This window comes from Drosophila sulfurigaster, chromosome X, assembly GCF_023558435.1.
Source record: "Drosophila sulfurigaster albostrigata strain 15112-1811.04 chromosome X, ASM2355843v2, whole genome shotgun sequence".
In the NCBI taxonomy this organism is placed as follows: domain Eukaryota; kingdom Metazoa; phylum Arthropoda; class Insecta; order Diptera; family Drosophilidae; genus Drosophila; species Drosophila sulfurigaster.
The window spans coordinates 17,471,054-17,499,043 of NC_084885.1; the positions used below are offsets into that span (position 1 = coordinate 17,471,054).

A 27,990-nucleotide genomic window follows, 5' to 3' on the forward strand; every position below is an offset into this window, starting at 1 on the left:
GTCAAGTTCACTTTTCATGTTTTGTTTTGTTTTTTTTTTGGTTTTTGGTATCTTTTGCAAAATGTTGAGTTTTCAGTTGTTTTGTGTTTGTGTGTATAACGCATAATACAATAGATTGTTAGGTACTGCATTCAACTACGCTTAGATTTTAGGTGTCTATGTGTTGTGTGTGTATACTAATTATAATTATTAAACATTACTTTCGTTATTTAAACCAGCCGTCGCTGCCGCCGCCGCCACCTTGGCAGAGGCCGCTGCAGCGACGCGTGCGCGGGAGAATTTGCTAATGGACGAGGGAGAGACAGAGACGGCATCATCAACATTGCCAGCGTTGCCGATACGTCGCACCACATTGTTGCCAACGACGGGATAAACAGCTGCGCAGCCGCGTCGCTGCTTGCGATTTGCAGGGGAACCCCCTACGCAGCTGCCACGAGTATCACCGCCGATTTGTACTAAATGAGAGGGAAGATGATGCTCGTCGGGTCGCGTGAACACAAACTCCTCCGAGGAGAGACGCTTGCGCACACGACCGCCAACCACATCGGGCCACTGCCCATTGAGGCTGAGCGGCGTTGGCGATGCGGGCGCCACAATGGCCGGCGTCTCCTTGCGCTCCTTGCCGCCGCCATAGACAGGGAAATGGGATTCAAGGACACCGGGACGCATAAGTATCTCGTCGTGCAGCGCTGTAGCTCCGCAGCCGCCATTCAGCTGCCTGGCAACAGCAGCAGGAGCAACAGCTGGTTGCTGCTCCAGCGATGTGCTCGAATTGGCGCTGTAGAAGCTGCTGTTCGTATCCGTGCTGCCCACTGTGGTCGTATTGTTGTTGTTGTTGTTGTTGCTTGCGGCGCACTCCTGATGCTCGTGCCGTGTACAGCAATCCCGGCCAGCATCACTGCGACAGGGACAATGCGGACAGAGGCGCAAACAATGCTCGTCGGCTAGAATGTTGCTATCGCTGAATGTTAACTTCTTGACCACACTGGCGCCGGGCTCATCCAGTTGATCGGCGGACTTGGAGCAGCTGGCTGCACATGCCACTGTCGGTGGCAACTGCAGACGCTGTTGCAGACTGTGCGCCGACTCGAAGCTATCGTCACTCGAATTGGAGTCCAGTTGCTGATGCTGTTGCTGCAGCGTTGATGCCGTCATCGAGTCGCCGGGAAAGATGCGGGGAAACGTGACAAAGACGCGACCCAAACGCTTATACTGATCCAGATTGCGTGAATCCTCCGCACAACCAGCGAGATTCTCGCTGAATTTTAGTGCACGTCGCATCACCTTCGGTGTGTGCAGCTGCGACTCAAAGATATCCTCCAGTGGCACTTTGGGCATGCCTTGGGCAACGCCCACATGCTGCAGATAGCGTTCAATGCTGTTCGCCAGGCTGCTTAGGGGCACGCTGTTGCGCGACGAGACGCTTGAGATCTCCGACAGTGTCTCCGGACTGGCCAAAGGCGCCAGTCCATACCAATCATCATGCAGCAGATCGACGTTGCCTGCCACGGAGGCGCGACGCAACGCTTGCGTCAGTGGCAACGTGCGAGGCTTTTTCTCCGAATGCTGACGCGACAGCTGGCGGTGCAGCATGGGCGGCGTCGGTGTCGTTGTGGGTGTCGGCGCCATGTCAAAGGCAACCGCTTTGAGGCGTGGCTGCGCCTCCGCATTGTCCAGCAGCATGGTTGTGGTCTCGCTCAGCATCGAGCTGGGACTCTTGCGCATGCTCATCACCGTTGTAATGCTGTCGTCCAGCACGCTTGATATGTTGTCATACGGCTGTGTGGTCGTTGAGCTCAACTGGCTCCGGCCAAAGATGCTGCCCGCCAACGAGGACGTTTTACTGCCACCTACAATTCCCGGTTGCAGTTGCAGTTGCAGCTGTTGCTGCTGTTGTTGCTGTTGCTGCTGCTGCTGCAGATTGGTAAACGATGTTTCTAGGCAAAGCTTATGCTGTGCCGTCGGCGTCAGCATGATGCAGTTGCTCAGATTCGTGTAGGAACTGTCTGCAGGCTCCGGTTGCGGCTCCGGTTGGAGCTCCAGTTCCAGTTGCTCCGGCTCCTGTTCTGTGGAGTTTGTGGAGAAGGCATTGGAGGTCTGGCGTTGGGGTTTGCGTGGACCACTCGTTGTTACAACCTGCACAAAAATCATAAAATCAATTTTCAAATTCGAATGTTCGTTTTTCTTCTTTATCTTCGTATACTGCTTCTTCTTGTTCGTTTTTTGCCAGTTAATATATACTGAATGTTTAGATTTACATATACATACATATATGTGTACAGATCTACACAGTCACGCACACACACACACAGACACACGCATGTATGTACAAGAGAGTAGAGTAGGAATACAAAATGGAGGACAGCAACAGCGAGTGCGATTTGCGAGTGCGTGTGAGTGAGAGAGACATAGAGCGAGAGGCTATGGCGAAAGCTTTTTGTTTTTGTTTTGACAGTTGCAAATATAAATGAGGAATACAACACACACACACACACACATAGCGGGTGAATAGCGTTTGATTTGTGTAGAGGGGGGTGGAGAGGAGGGTGATTGTTATTTATACATAAAGAAACAGGATATTGATATACATATGTATTTTGAGAAGTTTTGGGATTTGGGAGAATCGTATTTGAATTTGGTGTTATCGATAACGATTTACATTTAGACAGAGGCAATGAAACAACAAAAATCGTACATAACTATTTGAGGTTAAGGTTGAGCATAGGAGAAAGACAGAGAAAAAGAGACAGAGAGAGAGAGAGAGACAGAGATATAAACTTGATTTCATAATTTATATTAATTTGTTTGGTATTTTTCTTGTTTTTTTTTTTAAGACGAGAGAGCAAAATGGAAAATTGTTTAAGTTACATTAGTCATTTGTTAAGTAATTAGGCAATTGTACCTGGTATCGGTATTTTGTGTTGTTGTTGTCGAAGTGGTTCTTATTGTTGTAGTTGTTGATGTAGTTGTATTCGTGGTTGTTGTTAAAGTTGTAGTTATTGTCGTGTTATCTTTACGTTTACGAGTAGTACATGCCTTTACGGTACGATCTCTACATGACACGACCTGTACATCATCATTTAATTTCGTTTGGATCGTATTTAGAGCGTATGTCGTTTATCGGTTATCATTTTTCGTTAATCGTTTATCGGTTAGCGCCGCACACAATTATCGCAAAATAACAACAAACAAACAAACAAACAAAACAGACGAAAAGCAAAATGTCAATATTAATGTTTCATTACATATTGCAAAAGTTAAGCACTTGATATTATTATTGTTGGTTTTATTTATTTTCTGTTTCGCTTTTATTTCAGGGATTATTTGGCTATAGCTCTCTAGCTCTAGCTACGCCTCTCACAGGTCCGCAATTACAATACAATACAATATTCGAGAAGACAGTCTCAACAACATAACCTAACAACTAACATTTCAAAATAGTTTGTACTATGTTTGGCGAGGGGGGAATTGTTTCATTGCATTTGTTTAGACTAAAGACTATAAATTACTGCAACACTATCGCAACATGGGCACATTAGCGATACAAAAGCGGTACTTTTACAACAAACAAACATTCCCATGCAGTTCTGTTTTTTTGTTGTTCTTTTGTTTGTGTACTATTAATAATGTGTCTGTGTGTATCTGTGTGTGTGTGAATCTCCAATAAAAACTTACCAATTAAAGTTGAGCTTTAAAAAGTTCAAAATAATCAAGCCATAACTGTAACCAAATAATAAATAGGCGGAAAAAATATTCATAAAAATTATAGAACAAATGCGTCGTACGAAACAAGCTAAAAACCAAGCTTAACGACATTAACGAGAATCGTCGAACTTCTTAAGAAGTTTAAGTGATCGTTAACACACTTTTTCCTATTTTTCCGCAGTCCATGAGTATAATAGCTTAAATGCCGCGTCTCGCTACTCGTCATTTTCTAAACGCAGCTTCGTTACTCGTCTGTAGCTAACTGTTGTCTCGTTACTCGTCAGTTTCTAAACGTTGTCTCGTTACTCGCTGTTTAATAAATGTATATTCTTGCTACTTATTACCTTATCAGTTCTAATCACTACTTTATTACTTATTATTTTGTTGTTACTTTAATTCCTAACCTTGTCCATTTAATCGTTCGTTACTTACACTCGCTACTTGACTCGCTCTTTGGACACTTTACAAGCAGCACGCTGATGTGCTTAGCAGAAATCTCATATCTGGTAGTTTGCATTTGTCACAGCTAATTGAAGTCTGTCTTGTCAGCAATTTGTCATGCCAATAAATATCCCACGATCCAAGGCAATATAAACCAAATGAAAAAATGCAAATTGTATAGACAAGTGTATATATATTCTTTGAAGCAAAAAGTATAACAACAAAAGACGTAAATAAATAAATAAATAAAGACAATTATAGAGAAATGCAAAGTACAATTGTAACTTAAAGTATTTTAAGGTGAAAAGTCGACAAGAAAATCAATTACATTTACAATAACTTAGGCAATAAATAAATAGGCAATAAGTTAAAAATCGAATATCGAATATTCAGTTTAGATAAACGAGTTAGCGTGTCAAGTAATGTAATGGCTAAAACAATGATGATGAAATAGGCTAAGATATGGGACTTGGGAACTTGAACTTAAATTTGAAGCTTATGTTATAACATAAAATAATAATAATAATTATAAATCAAGAATTTCATTTGAAACTTTCAAATGAAAGTGCAATCGAAAAGTTCATATTCGTTGACTTAGGCTTAGATGTGGGTTGATTGATTTTTGAACGGTTCAAGCGTGTCATTTTGTTTCATTGATTGATCAATCGTGTGAGTTGGTGTGATTATGATTTTGTTTTACACTAACACTCGACGCCTTAGCAATTAGGCTACTCGTAATACAAATACATTCACTTATTTCAATATCGCAACTAATTCGGTGCTATAACTATATATATACTTGTATATCTATATATAAATATATATATATATATATATATATTGTATCTAAAGTACGACGAGAAGTAGTACGAGCATCATCATCATTATCAACATTATCGTTATTATTATCATTTATCAATTATTATTGGTTATTTAGTATTTTGTTTTTGTTATTGTTGATTGTGGGTGGTTGATTGATTGATTGATCAACTGGCTGTGGAAGAACTATGGACCGATGTACGTTCACCATCAGCTTCCGAAATTACCTTCTTGAGCGCGGCGAGCACCTTATCGGGCATATGATCCTGCAGCATGACAGGTGATATGAGCACCTCATCGAAATCGGTTGAATCGGCCCATATAGCCTGATAGACTGGCTCTCGACTTTTGAGCACATTTCTGCAAGACACAAGTAAGGGCATTTGGTTTTTTTTTGTCGTTTCTTGGTTACTTGGCTAATCGATTTCTATGGATTATCGATTTGTAATTTGTTTTGTTTTTTTTTTTAATTCTTAATGTCGGTATCAACCAATAGAATATATGTACATATATATACACATCAATAAGCAGCTACACAAAATAATATTGCATATGGATGTGTATATATATATATATATGAATAAAAGTTGTGTTTTATACTACGATCGATAGGCAAAACAAAACTCTTGGATTCTAGTTATCGATATGGAAATTGAAATGATAAGGCAACACTACAAATACTATAATATATAATCGACTGATCGATATATCGAGTGCGTCAAAAATGACGACACACAGCGACATCGAAAGAGAAGACAGAGAGAAAGAAAGAGAGATTGGGAGAGAGACGACATGCAACAATCATATATGTATGTAGAAAACAAAACATTCTACTTATTATTATTTCACTCTCACTCCCAAAAGAGAAGGAGCAAGAGAGAGCGAGCGAGAGAGGAATGGAACTGGGTTGGTTCAATTGGGGCGTGGAGTTCGGGCGCTTGGAACTGGAATTGGAGCTGGAGCTGGAGCTGAAACAGCCAGATCATGCTTCGAATCATGCAAATTGGAGAAAAAAACAATAAGAACTTGAGAAATGAATGTCACACTATTCTAATAAAGGCAAATATACAAATGTGTGTACGATTATACAAAAAAGATAGAAGTTGATTAAGAGTAGAATATATATATATATGTCTATATAACATATATAGAATAGAGAATAGAAAGAGAGAGAGAGAGAAAGAGATAAGAGTTGGGTTGCGCTTCTTCATTTTCACTGATACGATACGATGCAATCGATCGCATTCTCTTTTTTTTTTTATGAAACGATCGGCATCTGTGATCTGTGCAACCTTCTTGGGCCTACCTCCAACCACTGTCGTATTTTTGCCTGAAAGAATAGTCGGGAATTAATTAAATTGACATTTGTTTGTTGTATCGTGTATTATGCATTTAAATATATTGAGACTTTGTTTATTTTATGGGGTTCAAAGTAACACAACACGACAGTAGGCGAACTCATTACGTAATTCACATTTCAAATGTGCGACTAATGTATGCGAAGTTTATTTGCCATAAAAATAAAACAACTGGCAAATTGAATACAATTTTTACTTTTCCACATTTATGACTTAATGAACTGAAACCAATGTGGAACAAAAATTAAAAAAAATAAATGAGTGTTTGAACTTCTTATATAAATATTAATGCGATTTTGATAATAAAAAGAAATCAACTAAATTGTTTTCTTAAAAAATTTAAAAAAAAGAAACTCAAATTTGAAAATACGAATTTTTAAGAAGAACATTTTCCTACAGCTGAGAACACTTTGACACCGCACATTTTTCGCACATTCTTGCGCCACTGTGCGTAAGCCTCACCTACAAATCTGAAGTCAGAAACCGGACAAATCTGACGTCATGGCTGATGAGTCAGCGTCAGTGTCAACTAGGCAGCCGTCTGTTCACAGTTCGACTTTTAAGTTGATAATTTACATACACACATGCACTCACACTATCTCATACATACACACATGCACTCACACTATCTCATACACACACACACACACACTATCAATGGAACTGTCAATTAGTATTGGTGCGTCAAGCGGATCTCGCCTCAGACAAAAACAAAGTCAAAGTCAATAGAAGAAATCGCAAAACGAGGCTACAAAATACACGACGTTGAAATACGCTTTCTTAGCGTTTGTCTTTCTGTCTGTCCACCTGTTTCAGCAGCTTCAACTCGGAGAATTACAACGTTACTAAGACTACGCTTAAGAGTGTAATTTAAAGACAGTCTAGCGAGCGAAAGTTGTAAAATTGGGACACATTTACTCACTCATCTGGCTTGGGATGATGTCGCACAATGTGAATGATGCGACCGGGCGGATATAAGGGCTGATGCAGTGTTAAAGCTATTGAGCTGTCCGTTGGATGCGCGCTGGTTGAACGAGCTGTGCCACGTTCCTAAAACGAGTCAAAGAGAGAGAGAGAGAGAGAGAGAAGGTTTGAAATTGTTAGGGACACAAGTTGAACTTGAGTACGCACCTCCTGATACTGATTGATGTGCGTATCCTGGCCGGACATGTTAACCACGGACGTGGGTTCGGGTCCGCAGCCACAGCAGATGACCGAACACGAGATGGTCTTCCACTGCACAGAGATGGAACTTTTAATTTCCAATACACATTTGAAAGTACTTCTCTATACGCACCTTGGGATCGACACTGCGCTGTATGGCATTGATGAGATCAGCACGTAGCGCCTCCATTTGATTGAGGCCGATGCGTGGCACCACATCCTTGCCAAGCACCACGGACGTGATGAACGACTTCGAGTACTCGACAGCGGGCATGCTCAGGAGTCCACCTGGCGGCGAGTAGCTGAAACACTGCAGCGTCGGATGATCCGGCTTCAGGAGAATGGCCAAAATGGCCGCTGTGCCCGCGCCCAGCGAATGGCCGACGAGCACGAGATCAAACGTGTGCGTCAAACGATCCGCATTCCGTTGCAACGCCCGCTCAATGAGATTCTCCTGCTGCAGCTTGTTGCGTATGTAGATCGCCGCCTGCACCATGCCCTTGTGGCCCAGCCAATCATCGCGCGGCGGCTGCAGCGGCAACACTTCACCCTCGGCATTCAGATCGGTGAGGATGTCCTTCATGCTCAGCGTGCCACGTATGCTGATCACAATCTTCTTTTGCGTATAGTCGACGGCCACAAAGAACGGCGTCTCGCCCACATCCACGTGGTACGTGGCATACACGATGTCGATGTCGCCCAGCTGAAGCGTCTTCTTCAGTGCCGCATAGTTGCAGTAGCAGCAATTGTCCTGGATTACTTGGCTGTCGTCGCCGCTGCCGCAACAGCAGCCAAAGCATCTGTGTGGTGAACAAAAAGAAAGGAATGGTATTCAACAATTTTGTTCTCTAGAATCCTTTCATTAAAATTCTATCGAAAACTCTTTTGTTTTTCTCCAGTTTATTGTTATGTGAATTCAATTCTTTTTCATCATCCAAAGTTTCTTTGGTTTTAAGGTTCTGATATAAATTTCCTTTTGTTTACTTGTCTTAATCCCTTTTAGGCACTTCATTTGGTACCCATTCAGCTAATTCCCATTCTCAGCTAAATTCCCAACTACTGCAATATTATTATTTTGTTTTCTACATTTGAGTTTCAAGTATATATTTTTAGTTTATGTTCTTATGTTTAATCAGCTATATACATATATATCCTCTTCTGTTTTGTTTTTTTATTAAGTTATAGCGATAAATACTCACTTGAGCTCGGGCAGCAGATGCCACATTTTGCTGCGATTGATGATGACGTACATGGGCCAACCGTAGGCGCCCTGAGCGAAGTACATGTAATGGATGACGGTCTGAAAGAAGTCATAGTTTTTGGCATCGTTGAGTGCTAGGAACTGGGTGCGCTCCGTGATGGGCACACCGCTGAGGAACTCGTAGGTGCCATTCTTGCGCTGCCTGACAATCGCCTCGCGTTCGAGTCGCTGGAATTTGCGCAACAGCACTAGACCGGCGACCACATCCGAGGGCACCACGTCCAGTTCGCGAAAAAAGTCGCTGAGCAGGCGGGCGATGTCCGTGAACGAGTTGCGATTGCGCTCCGAGGAGCCCATGCAGCAGAATAGCAGGCGACAGCGATGATCCCAGCTGTCCTGATAGGCACGCATCACTTTGCTGCAGAGAGAGAAAAAATGTATAGATCGATATGTAATCAATAATCGATATATTATCGGTTATCGACATATTATTGATGATCGATATGTTATCGATCAGAGAACTCACCGCTGGCGCCAGTTGCGATTCATGCTGTTGCTGCGCTTGTAGTTGAAACGCGATTCAGTCTCACGCATGGATCGCTGGTACTTCTTCATCTTTACCCATGAACGTCCGGCTGCATCGAACGTGCACCAGATAGTTATCAGGGTGATGAACACCAGCGTCCAGTTGCAGATGATTATGGCTGTAAGGGATGGGCGTACGATTCGCATGAGTTTCTGCTTCATATTAAGAGGAACTACTACAATGAACTAGTTATAGAACTTGTAGGAACGCTTTAGATCGATCTAAGATAAATCTTCCAATCATATCTGACAACTGTTTTTTAAACTTATTTCGAACTAACAAGAATTTAACAGAATTTTAGTAAAATTGTAATACATTGCTTTAGTATTAGATTTCCCTATTCATTCAATTCGCATGGTAGGAGCGTTGATAAAATGACTAGTACTACAACTAGTAAAAGCTTTAGGCGATTAAAGATAACATTTTACAAAGTATAATTAGAATTGAAAGGTATTTCAGAAAAGTGCAAAATTTAAATGCAATACCCAACCAATTTCATAAGAACTTTACACTCAAATGAACCAGTTCATTCTATACTCACCAATGAAGATCTTTTTGGCCTCGTCGATAGGCGCCTCGACATAGTAATGTGAGAGCCAAATTGAGCCCAGTATCAGCCATGCAATATCAAATAATATCACCACTGTGCGTTGAAGATCGTAGATTAGTAGTGTGGGTTATCGATAAATCGATCGAGTAATTAAATGAACTTACAGCTTTTGAGATATATCCATATATTGATCGATGTACGCGCCTCGGAATCCAAAATGCTGCCGCGCATCGAGATCACACAAATGCCTATCTCTACACATATTGAAACTGCAATCGATAAATGCGATTAATCGATAGTACGCTGTTAAAGTCATTTCATCTATACTTACAAAATAGTATTAACAAATAGCCTATTAGATGATAGAACAATAGTTTAACACTTAAAACACCTGTGTCGTACTCAAACAAAACTAACGAGACAGCCACAAGCACAAAACTGTAGTTCAAACATATGGAGAAGAAGAAAAAAAACGTGGAATAGTATTTGCATCGAACTGTTTTAGACTGATCTCTCGCTCGATAGCGAACTTACCATATAAAATGTAATGCCAGAAGAAATGCTCCTGGCACTACCAGATCATCAGAGCCAACAGACCAACGACGTCTGAAGACCACGAGTCCAGGCATCTGAAATGGCGAAGAATATGGAATGAAGCGAAAAAGCTGGTAAATCGTTTAACTATAAGCTATAATTATAATCCACATTATTACATAAAGTGAACCAATTTTGTAAAATATTTAAAATGAAATATATAAATTCCAAAAATAAAAGAAATCATAATTTAAAACATTTCTTTTCCTAACATCAACAGTGACTTGACTTTTCTTTATATCGATTATCTTTAACTTTATCTTTGTACAACATTTAGTTTATATGGGGCGATAAAGGAATATTTGTGCAATTTATGGCGATAGCACAAGTTCGTCATCAAGGTTGCCCTGAATCATTCGCAGCAATTTCCTTCAATCAAACTTGCCGTAAAACTTGCAAAACAGCTAGTTTGACAAGAAGAAGAAGAAGAAGATGAAGAAGTTTGTAAATTGGCAAACGGAAGAATGTATTAATAATGTCGGCGCATTCTGAACGCCAGAGGGCGCTAGCGGGGCATAACTGTGAATGGGCCACCAATAATAGTTAATAGTTGGAGAGAAATGCAGCAGCATCGACCCATAAATGCGGATGTCGCACAGACAGCCTTGGGAATCCGTGTTCGGCGTCAACTTGAAACATGCTAATCTCAGCAGCAAATAAATTTGTGCCCGCTTGTCGAATGCAGATAAAGTTGTTGTGTCTTAAAGCAATGTTTGTGTAAATAGAAGACTGCATCAAGTATATCTGTTTAGACCCAACTACATATGTAGTTACTTATTACTTGTATGTACATTGTTGCGATTGTTAGTCACAATCTTAAGTTGCAATTTCAATTGGATTTTCAGTTTTGAGTTGGTTCAATATTGAGCAAGTGTGTGTGTGCGTGATGTGTGTCATGTCTGGCGTTAGTTTCCCCATGTCGCTGTCACAGTTGCAACGTTTTGAATCGTTGCCCATATTCCGTATGCAACAAAGCAGTCAGAGAGACTCGTTGACGGCGACACTTCACAACCCCAGCCGGAACCTCAAGCTCAACCCTCCTGAACCTACACCTAATCCCTTCCTTCCAGTCTCCCCTCCCCACACACACACACACACACACATGAGCCAAAGCAAGAGCTCAGCTCGAAGCTTGCAATGGCAACTTGGACAGCTTAAGGTTGCAGCTGTCTCAGGCAGCTCAAACAACAACAAAATATGCAAAATAAACTTGCAAACATAAAAGCCAAGGGTGTTTTGCGGGGGTGTCGCCACATTTGGGGTGTGAAAGGGGGATAGAGGGAAGACGTGCGTTAAGTAACATACATATGCATATGGAGTTACTTGTGTTTGACTCGTTACAATCGCAAGTAGTGCATACACTACACACACACACACACTCTCTCACACACACATACATATATTGTATGCACTATGCGCCTTAGTGTGGCCAAAGTGTTTTGAAGCTTTGCCAACATTCGCACTTAATCTACTTGCAATACGCACAGCGCAGGCCACGTCTATGGGGACACTTCCAAAACTTATTAAAAACTTCCAAGAAGGGAAATAATATATAATGCTAATACTAAACGACACCTTGTAAATGCTGAAATGCAGGCAAGTCAACAGTGGACTAAACTCCACAAAATAAAAGAATACTATATAATTTTATAGTATTAAATACTGAATTTAATTTAAAGAAAAGAGAGGCCTGGAATATAACTATAAATTAGTTAAGTTTCCATTATAAAATTCTACATTTTCCTTATGTTTTCCTTAGAAGGAATATAATTTTAACTCCGTTGAATTTTATTGTAATAGACAATATTAGTGCGACAAGCTTGAGTTAGCAAAACATGTATCTTATTTATCTTAATTTCAATAGTAATACATTTAACATTTTAATGAATTCTGTACGAGTAAACACGAAATAGTTTCACAATGACATAGTTCATTTCTTAAGCAATCAGTATAAGAAAAAACCTAAATAAATAACAAAGAAAATCGAAAAGATTCAAATAAAATGCAACTAATTTCGCTAATTAAATCATAAAACGAACTTGTTTGAAATTATCATCAAACTAGATTAACTGATTGGAACTCAATAAACGAAATCACTCTCGATAGAATATCTGACCTGCACACGCATATAGTATGTATATAAAGCGATAAAGTATATAGATTTCTGCACAGCATGGTAGCCGATGCCCAATAAGAAAATGTTTACAAATTTAGTGTTTCCTAATCGCGTCAGACAGCTGTTTTAGTGTTGTGATCAATGCTACCGCACAATCCAAAAAAAAGAAGCGATATATATTTAGATTTGTGCACAATACATATATAATATGTACTATATAGCACATATAAGTCAGTGGTCGTGTGTCCGTTTAGTAGGCACGACTAAAGACAATTGTCGGCAAGCGGACCTTGATAATTATAATTATTGCGTAAAAATGCACAACTAAACAAAACCACTCATTGCAAAGATTAACGATTTTTAGTGGACTAATTTGTATATTTGAGCGATAAGCCAAGTGATGGAATGCGTCATACATCGTTGGGTTTTAAATTGATTAATTTTCCGGGAATATAAACATATATTTTTATTTCTATAAGGAATACGATTATAAATCTGCAATTCGTCACGCATTTTCACAGTCAATTACAAATACTTTGCTATTTACATTTTTACATTTCCGAGAAAAAACTAATTCACTTTTAGCTCAGCTATTTTCGATTAGTAGTGTGAGTAAATATAGTAAACTATTAAAAGTCTTACAGCACTTATTTTGCGTATGAAGAAACTAGCACAAACTAGACCACAACAAAGAGGGAATATTGTGTAAACAAGGTGATGGCTAAATAATGATTCTATTATTTGAAATTATAATACTTTAGCAAGGACAAGTGTCTTGGAAATGTAAAAAGTGCCTCAACCTTGAGATGCCACCTTCGAGTTCTGCAATTTCAATGGCAAACCCGCAAATTAATTGGAAGGTTTATGGTAGGAGAAACACACACAGACACCCACATGTCCTTACATTGGCCAATCAATAGACATATTTAATAATGCTATCGATTTCGATATGCATACTAGAACGAGGCACGTAATTGGCCAGGTTTCAGATAAAACCAACAACTGCTCTAATATTAAAACTAACTCTTCATACAAAGACTTTTGGTAGAGAGAGGGAGAGAATGGTGATTAGACCACAAGCCACAGTCATTAGGTTATGGCTAAAGGCCCGGAGATCCACCAACGTTTATGGCAATTACAAATGGCCAGATATATGGCAGATAAATCGAGTCGACTCAGTCACATGCTGAACTATGTGTATATTCAGTTTTCGGGGCACACAATTAATATTAACAGTGCTTGTCACGGTTATTGGTGGAAATGCGTGTAATTAAAATTGGCGCACAGCGATGATTAACAATTTCATTGTAGTCGCGAGTCGCGACACAGTTCACATCATAAATCGAATATTAAGTAGATCACGGTTCGAAATGCAGAACCAAATGCGACGATATTCTCGATAAGATAACATTGCATTATTTCGATTACTTACTCACTTATCTCACTCACTGTGGAGAAGCCAACGAACCCGAACCCGACCCGTTTATACCGCTTTAGCTGAACCTTGAACTACAATCAATAACATTTTGTTGCGACATTCGCAACATGTGGCAACGCCACGTCATTCCATTGCACAGTGGTTCCGCCCATAGGCCAAAAATAAAAAAGTCATAACAACAAAAATTTACGAAAAGTAAACAAATCGTTACTAAAATGTCCAAGCTTCTTCATTGCAAACTAGATTTTTCTGGAAATCTAACGGGACATTCTAAAAATAGAATGCAAAGTGTGAACACGTCTTCAATTTTGCTGCTGCAACTGCGTTTAGTGGGCTTTTTGTCAAAACAAAAGTGAAGTTCAAAGTGTTCGGACGTTCGCAAAAATTCACCAAATTGAAATATTTAAAAAGGGTATTAAAGTTGAAGATATTTACTTTTACAAGATCTTTTACTGAAATTAATTTGAATTATTAATTATTTGTTATTGTTTAATTTTAATTAATACTAATTTTCAGTGAATTGTGATCGCCATTTTCTCTGTTTAAGTAGATTTTTAGATATGTTCCCCCCCGATTCCCCCTTTATGAGTGATATCAGTGCATTTGCCAATGTTTTCAGGTAATAAAAATGTTAAGTTCAGCTGCAGATTTTTGCAGATGTGTATATACTCATTAATAAACTCAAGCTATCTTACTGTTTTCAAGGTCAAATTTGCGACTCAATCTGCTGCTCCTTCTTTACCTTTGTGATGTTTTTTTTGTGTTTGTGGACAATTTTACATATTCTTTTTTTCGCTTATTTTTATATTATCATTTTTTATTGGCGCTTCTTATAACTACGAGCTTTTACGCATGTACATCTTTGATCTTTGGTGCACAGAAGAGGGCACGAATGCAGAAAAAACTCGAAAAGTAATTAGTTTAGTAGAAGAAAGCAGAAAGGTAATTTAAGTAGTCTTATACATATCTTGGATGCTACTAATCAAATTTTAGCACTGTAACTCCACCGGAAGTATTTTGGCGCACTATCGGCATATAAGCCATACTAAGGTTGTATGGGAGCTATAGGATATAGTATTCCGATCTAGACAATTTTTTTACTATATATACAAAATATTTTTATAGAATTTTGGGCAAAATTTCGTAGCAATATAACAACTAGAAGTATTTTTGGCCGCAACTCCCATACTGGCGGAACCACTGTGCATTGGCAGCTCTGTTGTTTTGCTGAGTGGACAGCGCTAATTAAGCAAAGTCATTGAGCAACTGTTTTGCTTGCATAAAAAACTCATTAATATTTCAAAAAAATATACCTAAATAAAATATATTTTCTCTTTCTTTTGTATTTTACAATTATCTGTAAGTACAACACTGAAAAAAATCAAGAACATTTATCTTCAAAATTGTGTTCTTGAAATAAAACCACTTTAAGAACAAATTCTTAAAACTAAGAACGTTAGTCTAAAAAAAGCCAAATTTTCAAAATACAACCAAAAATTCTATATATAGTTTACAAAATTATGTAATCCATCAAAATTCCTATAAAGTTTTTATCGATCATAGCTTTGTTAGTTGGGCGAAACATTCTGAATTGCATTCTAAAAGAGGGAGCGAAGATTTATTCTTCATATTAATAACAAGTAAGAAAGTTACAGTCGAGTGTGCTCGACTGTGAGATACCCGCTACCCATTTTTAATAAAGGCAAAAAAATTGCGGTATCATTTTCAAAATATACCGAAAATACTTAAAAAATACTAAAAATATACCAAATGGTATGTTTGGTATATCGATATAGTACCGCATTCAAAATATACCATATACGGCTCAAAATACCAGAATGTCAGCCAAAGCAACTCAGACCCCTAGTAAGTAGGCGTTTTTGCCCATACAAAAGTATTTCTTTAATAACTTCCACAATTTTTATCTGATCGCAACCAAATTTTCAGGAATCATAAATACTATAGTTATTATTGTATATACCAAAATTCGCAATTCTAGCTTTACAATTACGCTTGTTATTCGATTTATTTGATTTACGGGGGCGGAAGTGGGCGTGGCAAAAATTTGAAACAAACTTGATCTGCGTGCAAACATAACAAATGCTGTCGAAAAAAAAAATTATAGCTCTATCTCTTATAGTCTCTGAGATCTAGGTGTTCATACGGACGGACGGACAGACGGACAGACGGACAGACACACAGACGGACAGACGGACATGGCTAGATCGTCTCGGCTGTTGACGCTGATCAAGAATATATATACTTTATAGGGTCGGAGATGCCTCCTTCTACCTGTTACATACATTTCCTGCCGGCACAAAGTTATAATACCCTTCTACCCTATGGGTAGCGGGTATAAAAACTTGGGTCTTATATTGAATGTTCTTGAAATCAAGATGTGTTTTCTAACATTATGATTTGCATGTTCTTGGCGCACTTTTGAGAAAACAATTTTGTAGTATTATTAACAAAATTTTGATTTTTGAACTTTTATTTTTTTGCGAATATACATTAACGATCAACAGTCATTATTTACATTTTATGATTAGAATTGTGTGAATGCTTTGATTTTTTTGTTTTCATAGCGCTATTTTAACAATCTTATATCCGAAATATTAATAAAATTGATACAATTCTCTGGAAAATTAAAATTCTCGCACCTTAGTATATTTCGTATTTATGTTTTTGTTGTCAATCATAATCAATTATCATTTTCATTTCCACAAATTTCAGAGTGAAAAGCTGTAATGTTTTTAAATTTTTTTCGAATTTCATTGTGTTTCATAAGCAACATCGGTTAATTCCCAAAATGGTCAAAGTGGTTGAGGACATTTTCGGCATTGCGATCAATCCATTCACGGAAAAAGCGCAAGTCGTGCGACGTTATACGATCAGCAATACGAATCATCTCACCGCCTCCATTATTCAACTGGGGGCCTCCATACAGAGCATTAGCTGCCCCGATGCGTATCACAATGTGGAGGACGTTGTGCTGGGTTTCAACGATGTGGCCGGCTACGAGAAGAATCGCCACAGACACTTTGGATGCATGTTGGGACGCGTAGCCGATTGTGTGGCCAACGCCGAGTTCATTATGGACAGACGACGCGTGCATGTGTCAAAGAATCTGAACGATAAGCATCAGATCGATGGCGGCTATGTGGGCTTCGATCGTGTCATTTGGGATCTGGATATGATACGACCGGATGGTGTTACCCTCAAACATGTCTCGGCTAATGGCCACGAGGGTTATCCGGGGGATTTAACGGTGCTGGTGCACTACACCATGGACGATGATAATCGTTTCTATATGCGCATCGAGGCGAGATCGGATCAAACGACACCTGTGAATATCAGTAATCATTGCTACTTTAATTTGGCCGGACAGCGAGCGGGTCGCCGGGGCATCTTGGAGCACCGTCTGGTGATTGCGGCCGACCATACGATTGAAACGAACGAGGAATCGATGCCAACGGGTCGATTTTCTACGGTGAACAATACGATCTATGATATGCGAGTACCGGCATTTATTGGCGATCGTTTGAGGCAATTTGAGCACAAGTCTGTCCTTGGTTTCGATGTTTGCTATGCCATCGACAAGGACTTTGATGCCAATGTTGTGCATTTTGTGGGCAAAATTCTGCATCCCGAGTCCGGTAGATTCATGGAGATCCACAGCAATCAGCCGGGTCTGCGTTTTTGCACGGCCAACGATTTTCCAAACGATTCGCGTGACGAGGAACCGATTATGGGCAAAGATTGTGCCAGATATTTTCAGTATTCGGGTTTCAGTGTGCAAATGGAAAAGTTTCCTGATACCGTAAACAATCTCGACTTTCCCACTGCCTTCATAATGCCCAGTGAATTGTATTTTCACGAAACCATCTACACATTTGGCGTGCAGGAGTCATGGAAGTGTTGCGCCACACCCGAAGAGCTAACGGAGCTGGGCGATGATATTGTTAGGTACCATTAACATGTGTAAAGTTCATTTTATTCTCAACACATTGTTTCTTTTGGTGTCAACTAAATTTACAGTCATTTCTTAATAAAACCAAGCTTTAATAAAGCAAGTTCTTTTAAATTTACCTTTGGATAGCATACTTTTTAGGTAATATTTGAAATTTGTGATGAATTTTTATCAACAGTGGTATTACAATTAAAATCAGCAAGTTTTAGGTAGAATTTCTTTAAATATCTTTCAAAGCGAAATCTTAGCAAAATTGAAATGCGAAAAATGCAAAATCTTTTTGGCTATCATTTGAAATTTGCGATAAATTTATATCAGCAATTGCACAGCAATTAATATTAGGAATTTATAAGAAAGATTTCTATAGATATAAATGAATGCGAAATCTTGGCAAAATAGAAATGCGGAACAGTTATTTTCCTATCAACTTTTTCCATTTACACGCTTAACGTGTTGAACAAATTCCAAATTAGAGTTCAACAAGATTGACATTAGCTTAAGTGCAAATAATATGCTTGAAAAAACAGCTAAATAACAATTTCAGCGAAATCATTATAACGACAGTGTAGCGTAAAGAATGTGAACGCTAGTTTTGTTTTATGATTTCGTAAATATCGTGGAATATCTCAGCATCGTGCTGAGCCTTTAAGCTTAATTGCGTCGGACACATTAAGAGAAGGAAGCAAGAGAGCAAGAGAGGGAGAGAGAGAGACACGACGACGGGGCAACTAAGACATTCTGGGGCAACTGGTAATGCCTCATTTTGGGGTCGCAATGAGACTGAAGGGTCGCATTTGCGTGACGACGTGTTCCAAACCAATTAAAAAACTTAAATGCTAGGCGAAATGCCGACGCTTCCCATGTTGGCGTCGACTTTATCGCACAGTTCCCCCGCCCGCTAGTGGATGGTGAGGGGGACGGGGAGGGGTAGGCGGGTCTCTTAACTAGCATATACACGTATACCCCATAATATGGAAATATGCGGCAAGCGTGCGCTTTGTGTGTGGCCAGGTAAATACGGTGTTGTGGAGTACCTTGTCATCTTGTTGCCTGCTCTCAGGCCTGCCTTTTTTTTTTGTTGTTTTGTTGTTGTTGCCAAACGAGTCGCTAATGTGTCTGGGTCGCCCCTCGAGAAACCTTCTATTTGTATACCCGGCAACCATTGCATGGCAGGGTATCATAACATAACATAACAAAAAGTACGTCCTAATCTTTATGTAAGAAAATCAAAAAGTGATATTTTTGTGAGCAGCCAACACATTGTGCATTTGTGTAAAAATATTCAAATAACAGAAAAACAGAACAAAGCTAACGGGGTTTTTGTTTGTTTCCTATCTGGATGTTCCATGTCACAAAAATGTGCAAGCGATCAGCTAACAAGAACTAACTAACCCGTTATGGAGTTTTGTTTCTGTCACACTGCTATTTCAATGTTCACAGCTGTATGTTGATAATACAAAATTGAGCTAAGTATTATATGATCATTAATTCAATATTTTCGTAAAATATATTTAGTCACAGTATCTAACAGTTGAGCATATCCAACATAAGTTCTTTTGTTTGTTTGTTACTTTTGGTTGTTTAGACAGTATGGCATTATTTTCATAACGCAATTGCTTTATTCTGCGCTTAGACTTTGCTTTGCAGCAGACAATGCAAACTATACTAAATGTTGGAGTATTTCACTGATTTTCACATTTATTCAGCGAAACTTTAGCATAAAGATTGACTGCTATCTTATCTTTGTACAACAAGTGAATGATTGATATATGCTTTGCTTTATACAATAATCACGGTAGCAAACATGTTTACTTTTATCTCAGATTTTAGATTAGCAAATTGTTGTTTCACGAATGGTTAGAATGATTAATAATATCAATTCCAGTAAAGAATATTATATTCATTATCTTAAAGACAAACGATTTCTATCATTTTTTTAAGGTTGTTCTGAAATTATTCAGTAACTATTGAGAGTAAGCTTTTGGCTTTTGGCCATCGATAAAGTATGACAAATTTAAGCTGGCTTTAGCCGGCTTCCTCTTGCCCCTTGCACCTGGCACCTGGCAAAATGGCGGAGAATCCCCGTTTCGGGTTTCCGGCGTATTGCGAGCTGATTGACAGCTTGCTAAGGCAACACACATCAATATTTTGTTGACTCAATCAACTCAAACAAAACGGACGTTGCAAAGCACAGCTTTGTATTAATGTACTGTCCATTCACGCACATTTACACAGTTATGTGTGACCTGGGTGTGCATGTGTGCATGTGTGCGTGTGTCTGTGTGCTGGAAAGTGGCGTCATAAAAACAATGGCATCACCATCAGAGTCAACGCTTAGAGCGGAAACCAACTAAAAGGCCACGCAGAGAAGGACAGATACAATAACAACAGCAAAAAAGGAAAAGAAAAAGTTGCGACGGAACAAGAACAACAACAACAACAACAGCCAAAAGTACGAAAAGTTTTATGACCATGCCTTGGTGACAAGTCGATGTCGGTTTTTCATGACGCCAATGATGAAGGCGATGATACTATAAAATAAAGTATTGCATATGCCAAGGCTACATTTCCGCCAAAAAGAACTAACACACACAGACACACACACACACACACAGCGTCGAAAGTCAACAAATCGACGCATAACCGATTTGATTACGATAAGCAGTTCGTCTTCATTTCCTTGGCATACTTTTCAGCGTTGCAGGAAGAGAAAATCGAATAAAGAAAACAAACTATCGAACTACGATCAAAATTATCGATGACGAGTTTGTCATTTGTATCGACTAACGATAAACAAAGCTTGGTTTAGTATCGCAAAACACATTCATTAACATGATTAAATTTCATCTTATTTAAGTTAATTATAAAATGCAAAAAATACATGCAAATGTAAAGCGTTATTATACATGAAACTAAATGCCATATCATTCAACTACTTATCGAACGTACCTCGTCATTAAGTGTAAAGCAAATTTGCACTGCTAAATATCAAGTATTCAAGTTGCCCTTACTCTTCCTCTGACCTACTCTTTTTTACATATTTGTCGCCAGCTCTTTCGCCTGCTTCTTTTATTTCTATTTGTAGTTTTGACCATAACCTATAACTTGCGCTTTTATTGGGTGCGTTTTTTGATTTTCCTTTTCTATTTCTTTTTTGGGTCAAAGACGACAAATGTTGCTCATTTGACATTTTTCAGCAATTTTCAGCAAGTGAATATATATGAGATATGCATACACATACCCATGTATGTACGTGTGAGTATGTGAGTGTGTGTGTGTGTGCATAAGTGAGAGTTTATCCAACACCAGGACTATTCCTAGCCGCAGGCTGGGCATTAATTTGGTGTATGTGTGTGTGTGTGAGGCCATGAGTGTATTTGTGTGTGTGTGTGCGTGTAGCTGCTTTGGCTAATATTTTTAATTTCTTAGCTGCTTTTATCGCATTTTGGCATTTGTTGTATTTAATGGAATGTGGCAGCAGCAGGAAAACCAAACAGGAATCATGCAAGGAATGTCCCTGTGTGTGTGCGTGTGTATTTGTGCGTGTGCGTCTGTGTGTGAATTTGTGTCGGCGTATGCGTGTTTTTTTGAAGTGAAATCCACACAAAACAATAACAACGACTTAAGAAGAAGCTTCTGGCTTCCGTATCCTTCTTGCTATCAGTGTGTGTGTGTGTGTCTGTGTGTGTGCGTAAATGCCCGTGTGCTTGTGTGCGAGTGCCAAAAGAAAATGGCATATCAAGGAGAAAAGAAGAAAAAACAAAAGTTATGCCAAACGCAACTCATAAAACAATCAGAACTCTAGATACCCTACATTAAGGTATAGCATAAATTTAAGGTTAATTTTTATTTTAATGAATTTACAGTTTAACACAAATATATTATAACAATCAAATTTGTATTCAATTCTTTATAACTAGAGTTTTTTTACAAGTTATAATGTAATAATTTATTTTGATTTTTCTTGTTTGTTTTTGCTTTTGTTTTATTTTTTTTTTTTTTTTTACGATGAAATATATTAAAGAATTTTTTTTAATAAATTATAAATTTATATTTTTATTATTTTGCGCATAAATTGATATAGCAAATAATAAAAAAATATATAAAAAAAATGTTTTCTCTTAAATTTGTTTTTGTGCAAGCATGTCATTATATGGTCATGAAGAAATTGTATTTTATCCCATTGAAACATATGTATGTATGTCGTAAATTGTTGCCACTTGATTGTAGCATAATACCCGTAATAACTGTACACACTGATGAAGATAGGGATAAAAGAAATACTCGTTCGCATTGTAAGTACGCAGAGGAATGAAAGAAACAAAAAAAAAGAGGCAGAAAACAAAAACAAAACAAATGCTAAGCTCTTAAAGCCAAAGCCGAAGCTAAAGACAAGTACATTGTATTACCCTTTAACAAAGCTGCTATAAAATAATGGGGAGGATGATGGAGGCCACGGAGGGACTATGGGGGAGGGTTGAGATAATGCTTGTGAGTATGTAAATTTATGCTTGAAATGTAAATTTATACAACAAGTACAAGGCAGAGCAGAAGATAGTTGCTGGCATGTTGTCTCTTTATGCGCAATGAAGCTTTCTAAGTTCGGATCAGGTTTCTCGATTTTATTTTGTGCGTGGCTTGGAATGCGACAGTTGCTTTATATGTACATACAAATATATAGTACTATATACCATACCAGTGTATGTATGTATGTATGTGCATATCTTTAACAATCAGTCATCTTTGAAGTCGAACATTGTTGACACGCGTTTTTATGCTCTCCTTAAAAACATAAATCGCTTGGGTATATTGCTCGTGCCACACTTTAAAAATACCTGATTGTTTAAATTCAATTGAGCAAATGAAATTGAATTTTTATATTAGAGCCAGTTTCTCTTATTCCACTTAAGGCTAATAAGTTTATAGTCCACTCAAATACAATTCATATTTTGATGCTCTACATGAAATGTGATATTGATCAACTTTAAAATAGAGATTTTCCGAGTAAAAGTTAGATTTGGGACATTGATGAAATACATTTCATTTTTAACTTTACGATATTATTTAAATACGTGGTATTTGCAAGTCGCGTTCTTTCACTTGCTGCTTTCTTTGTTATTGTTGTTGTACTGAGAGCATGTGAGATATGTACATATTTATGTACATTGTACATACATAGATAGATAGACAAATAGAAGATAGAAGCACCGCTGACGTGTTGAGTGCTGCAATTCTTATGCACGCTCCAAATTTGAAGAGTGTTGCAAAAATATGCAATTGTTTGTCCAAACAATTTGCCAAATATAACAAAAGCCGAACTAAGAACAAGCTAAATAACGCAACACAACGACACACAACGCAACGCAACGCAGCACAATAAAAAGCACAGAGTGAAGTGGGAAGAGGTGAACAGTAAGAGGCAAGAGAGTGCGGCTAGCCAAGAAGAGAGTGAGAAATGGGGAGAACGCCAAAGTGGGAGAGAGCGTGTGGACTGGCAATTGGTGGTGAGTTTACAAAGTTTGCTTTGCTCCGTCCTATCCTCTCCTCTCCACTTTTCCTGCAGTCCTTTTATCCGACGTCTGTCCGAAAGTAAGTGAAACGCACCTTTTTGCACTGTCGCATCCCCCACTTGCTGCTGCTGCTGTTGTTGTTGGTCTAGAATGCGCGTAGAATGCCAGACCCAAAAAGGAAACAGCAGCAACAAAATAAACAATACACAGATAAAAACAAAATGCTTTTTTCGAATTTAGTTTTTAAAATTTAAAATATTTACACGATTAAAAGCGAGTACAAATTAATTAAATACAAATTCAAAGATATAAATGAGCAAATCTATATAAAAAAAAAGGTATAATAGGTATAATATTCAAATGAGGGTTTGTTTGACGAAATAATATAAATAATCGAGACTGATTTATAAAAATTGAATAGAATATTTTAAATAAGCTAAGAATTAAATCAATTTAATCAAATTATGAAATATGCTTTTTAATGACCAAAGGTCATTTACTCGAATAACATAGGTTTCTGGCAGTGTAGCAACAGCAATTCCTGTACAAATAAAATCCGCTACACTCGCCGCATGGCCGCCGCAGGGATGGAGAAGATGAGAGAGAAGAGTTTGGGAGTAGAAGAAGCAAAGTGACGACGTTGTCGTTGTCGACGCTTGGCAGCTTTGACATTTGCATGGAAATTCATGTATATATATATATATATGTGTGTGTGTGTGTTTGTTGTGTGTGTGCTCTATGCGTGGCAGAGTAGAGCAGAGTTTGCCAATACAAATGCCTAGCAAAGGAGATGAGCACAACAGCAGCAGCAATAGGATGAGCGAGACTACAACAAAAAAAAATAAAGCCAAGCTCAGCTGAGCATCCCCGCCGGTAAAAAATTCTTTCAAAGTTTTAGCAACAGCATCGCATCGCATCGCCAACGCCATCGTTACAGTTTTTGGGGTTGTCAGACGCCTGTCGGTGTGTCTGTCTCTCGCTTTGTGTGTGTGTGTGTAGAAACATCGTCCCCAAAAATAACTAACCCCCGAAAAACGAACTCTGGTCACACGCATTTAAACAGCAGCTATCAACGGAATACGAAATATGGATTACTAAAATGTATTCTACACATTATGCCTGCCATATACGTTTAAAGCGACCCTCGCTCTCGAACTTAAAAGCTCTCACACTCACAGCAGCAGCCGCCTTTGCCGTTGCCTTTAGTTGGTAGATTGGCAGCTGCTACCGCGTCAGAGCTATATTTGTCTATTTTTAGCACATTTTGCCCGTATGTTATATTTGTTGTTTTATTTTGTGTCTTCAGCTTGTTCTTGTTCTTTTAATTACCATATATTCCTGTTAATTTGTCCCTCGCATCGATATTAGCGTTAATTTCTATACCAATTTACACCATTTCCATCTCTCTGTATATAGTGTATATTGTTTATGGGGCATACCTTTTGGCATTCTCACTCAAATTCCAAACTCATACACATTCATACATACATATATAGTAGACATATAGTACATGTTTACAATTGTGTGTATATATTTGTGCTATAAACATAAATATAAATGTTGTTTTTGAAGTAGTCTAATAACAAATTCCGAAAAGCAACTTGAAACATTCAAAAATTTCACATTTTATAGATCTTTGAAAAACTTAATAAAGATGAGTTCATCAGTGTAGAAAATTTTTATTGCTTATATTTTGTTAAAGCATATTCTTAGAAAATGTATTTAATATATGTAACTAATACACAACATCAGTTTGCCTCATTTTCCACACTCAATTTAGCGTTAAAGAAATCAACACCACTGGGAACTTTTGTTTGAAGAAAGATTTTCATAAATTCTTTGGTTTTTCGTAGTTTATCTACTCAACCATATAGACAGATAAATATATAGAAAATATCGCTTATATAAATAGAAAATACAACATGAAAACTCTATTCTCAGATTAAAAAGGTTAAATGATTCAATATTTCTTTTCCAGAAAACTGCTTCAGAAAGCTAGTGACATTTTCCCATTACCCCGACATTTGGGAAAACTTTTTGTGAAACTAATTTAAGAATAGCATACACATATAGCAAAAATAAAATGAATAATAAAACAAATCTCTAATATCATCTAGAAAAATATTCACAAGATTCGCACGTAACTTTCTATTGCTTTTATTTAATTAAATAACTCAGCGGCAACATTTTAGCATAATTAAATATGCACTCTTCCACAAAGACACAAACACATATATAGAATATCCATTTGTATCCAAAGTTTGTTTCCATTAGCGAATTTGGCATTTGGCTAATGCATTCACTTTTTGGCCATGCTCTGAATATGTAAATGATTTGCGGTGCATGTGGTTCGCCTAATGCGAATCGTTGCGCTTCTGCTTTCTTCTTCTTCGTTTACTACTGACGCTGTCTCAAGAGTGTGAGAGTGAGAGTGTGTGTGTGTGTGGACTACATTTTGAATTTCATCTCGCTTGTTTATTATGGCAGCGTGTCTGCCAAAATTACAGACTAAACGCGAAGTCCATAACTATCGACATGTGTGTGAGTAAGTATAAGTGAGAGTGCAAATTTTTGTAATAAAAGGGTATGCTTATGTATATAGAATAGATATATGTATGTATATGTTATTGTTGTATGTACATATACATATATAATGTAGACTTAAAATATCAAGTAATAATAAAGCACATACCGCAATTCGTTGCCAGCGCCCTGTTGGCTGCTGCCGCCACTACAGCAACAAAACAGCAGCGTGTCGTTGTTGTTGTTCTTCTTCTGCTACCGCTGGTTCTTTGATTGACAAAAGTTGTCGTTGTCGTTGATTTCGTTTTGTTTTTTTTTTTTTTTGTTTTCACTGATTCTGTTTATTTTACGCCCTCTTCTTGCTTCGCGTTTTCATGCGTCTTTCTTTCTTTCACTTAACTAAACAAGAACACCAACAAAAACAACACACAAAAAAATGTAGTACAAAAATGCATAAGACCGCGAGTTGTTGTTGCTTATTTACTTCGCGTACACTTTACACACACCAATACGTACGCATACGAAACCACAGAAGAGCAAGCAGAGCAGAATGCTGACAAGATTTCACTTTAGCGGCACTGCGCTGCTGCTGCGCTGCACCAACACAACGCATGCCATGAACTTTCACGCTGACCGCAAAGCTAACAGCGGCGTACCTACCGACCGACACGACGGCCTTGTCCCGCTATTTACCGGTGCTGACTTCGGCATCGACATCGGCATCGGCTTAAGCTCAGGCCGCCGGTAAAGCTGTCGTTGTTTCAGTGCATTCTGCCACCGCTACTGCCTGCAGGTAACCCTAATCCTCTGCTTCTAATTGTTGCTGTTGCTCTTTTCGAGTCGATCGATAAATTTCAATCGCACTCTAAACTCGCATTTCTATCGCAACGGCAACAACAACGATGACATATCAGTAACCGTTAGAGCAACTGGCACTTGCACTTTTATTTTCGCATCTGCTTTTTCTCTTACTACACTACACACTTTCTCTCTCACTCGCTCAATTTACTCCCCACTTACACACACACTCAGACCGTTCATATAATGGCAGAATGGTTTAATTACCATTCATTTTGCTTTTGACTGCACTTTTTCGAAAAGCTGGCAATATTTGAATTTCAATTAAGTAAGCTTGACCCGACAATTGTTACACTTGACTTTGTTTTTGCAGTTTAATTAAGTTACATATATGTATATTATATTTTTTATACATACAGAGTGAGAGAGAGAGAAGAGATGCCACCACCCATCATCAACACCACCCTCAACAACCAACAACAACATCGAATGCCACCACCCACGAAACCGTTAGTCTATCAACATTAGCATCAGCATCGGCATTGGCATCAAAAAGGTCCAATACAAATAGAAGTATCGGCAGCGCAGCCTGTGCAATAAGCAGAGCAATTTTAATTGGCCGTTGTTCTTGTTCTTGTTATTGCTTTCCATTTGCTTTTGCTTTCGGCGGTAGCCGCATCGGCCCAATTTACACTTGTTATTGTTGTTCTTCTTGTACCTCGCGCTCTTGTTCTTCTTGTTGCTTTTTATGGATTTGCACACGTTTGTTTATATACGTTTGTTGTTGTTGTTGTTGGTGGTGCTGCTGCTGCCGCTCGTCGTGATTTTTACGAGCTCTGCATACTGTTTTGTTGTTTCTTTTCTTAACGGTGTTGTAAATGTAAATTGTAAATTATGCTAATTTCTTTACCATCACAAATCATTTGTAACTATGTATATGTACGTTTTTTGTTTCTTACAACAAACACTTAAAAAAATCTCGAACGCGCACGCATCATTATTTGGGTTGGTGAGAAATAAATACAAAATGTGTGTGTGTAAATGCAAATGCAAATGCCGACGTACCACCAACCACCATCACAAACGACGTCCGCGCGCGACGCCAGCTTTTTGCAACTGAAACTTATTTTCGAATTGCCGAAACAGCGATTTCCAATAAGCTACACTGCTGCAAACTCAAATAAGAACAAGAAAACGAAAGCTCAAAAGCATAAGCG

General features: G+C 38.4%; 2 protein-coding genes across 10 annotated transcripts; one reads left to right on the forward strand and one right to left on the reverse strand.

Moving 5' to 3' along the window:
- Positions 1–115: 115 nt before the first annotated feature.
- On the reverse strand, positions 116–27,954 carry LOC133849013 (diacylglycerol lipase-alpha). Of its 9 annotated transcripts, none has more exons than XM_062284824.1 (15): positions 27,684–27,894; positions 26,145–26,374; positions 10,359–10,453; positions 10,156–10,262; positions 9,989–10,093; positions 9,816–9,917; positions 9,215–9,392; positions 8,687–9,106; positions 7,621–8,287; positions 7,455–7,559; positions 7,246–7,373; positions 6,272–6,295; positions 5,193–5,325; positions 2,903–3,066; positions 2,013–2,136 (listed from the first exon to the last, which is right to left on the reverse strand). In XM_062284824.1, exons 3-15 carry the CDS (start codon positions 10,451–10,453, stop codon positions 2,130–2,132), a joined length of 2,235 nt encoding a protein of 744 aa, XP_062140808.1. In that variant the 5' UTR covers positions 26,145–26,374; positions 27,684–27,894; the 3' UTR covers positions 2,013–2,129. The 9 variants fall into 9 exon arrangements, with proteins under 9 accessions (XP_062140802.1, XP_062140801.1, XP_062140800.1 ...); XM_062284822.1 differs by lacking the exon at positions 2,013–2,136 and adding an exon at positions 2,435–2,699 and having other exon boundaries at positions 27,684–27,895; XM_062284818.1 differs by lacking the exon at positions 2,903–3,066 and having other exon boundaries at positions 116–2,136; positions 27,839–27,954.
- LOC133848589 (galactose mutarotase) lies at positions 16,675–18,049 on the forward strand. The gene has a single exon (XM_062284218.1). It carries the CDS (start codon positions 16,782–16,784, stop codon positions 17,946–17,948), a length of 1,167 nt encoding a protein of 388 aa, XP_062140202.1. The 5' UTR covers positions 16,675–16,781; the 3' UTR covers positions 17,949–18,049.
- Positions 27,955–27,990: the final 36 nt, after the last annotated feature.

Coding starts and splice junctions, on each gene's coding strand:
- LOC133848589 (XM_062284218.1), top strand. CDS start 16,782: ATGGTCAAAGTGGTTGAGGACATTTTCGGCATTGCGATCAATCCATTC.
- LOC133849013 (XM_062284818.1), bottom strand. CDS start 10,453: ATGCCTGGACTCGTGGTCTTCAGACGTCGTTGGTCTGTTGGCTCTGAT. Junction 8,288..8,686: donor CATCTGCTGCCCGAGCTCAA/GTGAGTATTTAT, acceptor TTCACCACACAG/ATGCTTTGGCTGCTGTTGCG. Junction 6,296..7,245: donor CATCATCCCAAGCCAGATGA/GTGAGTAAATGT, acceptor CTATTCTTTCAG/GCAAAAATACGACAGTGGTT.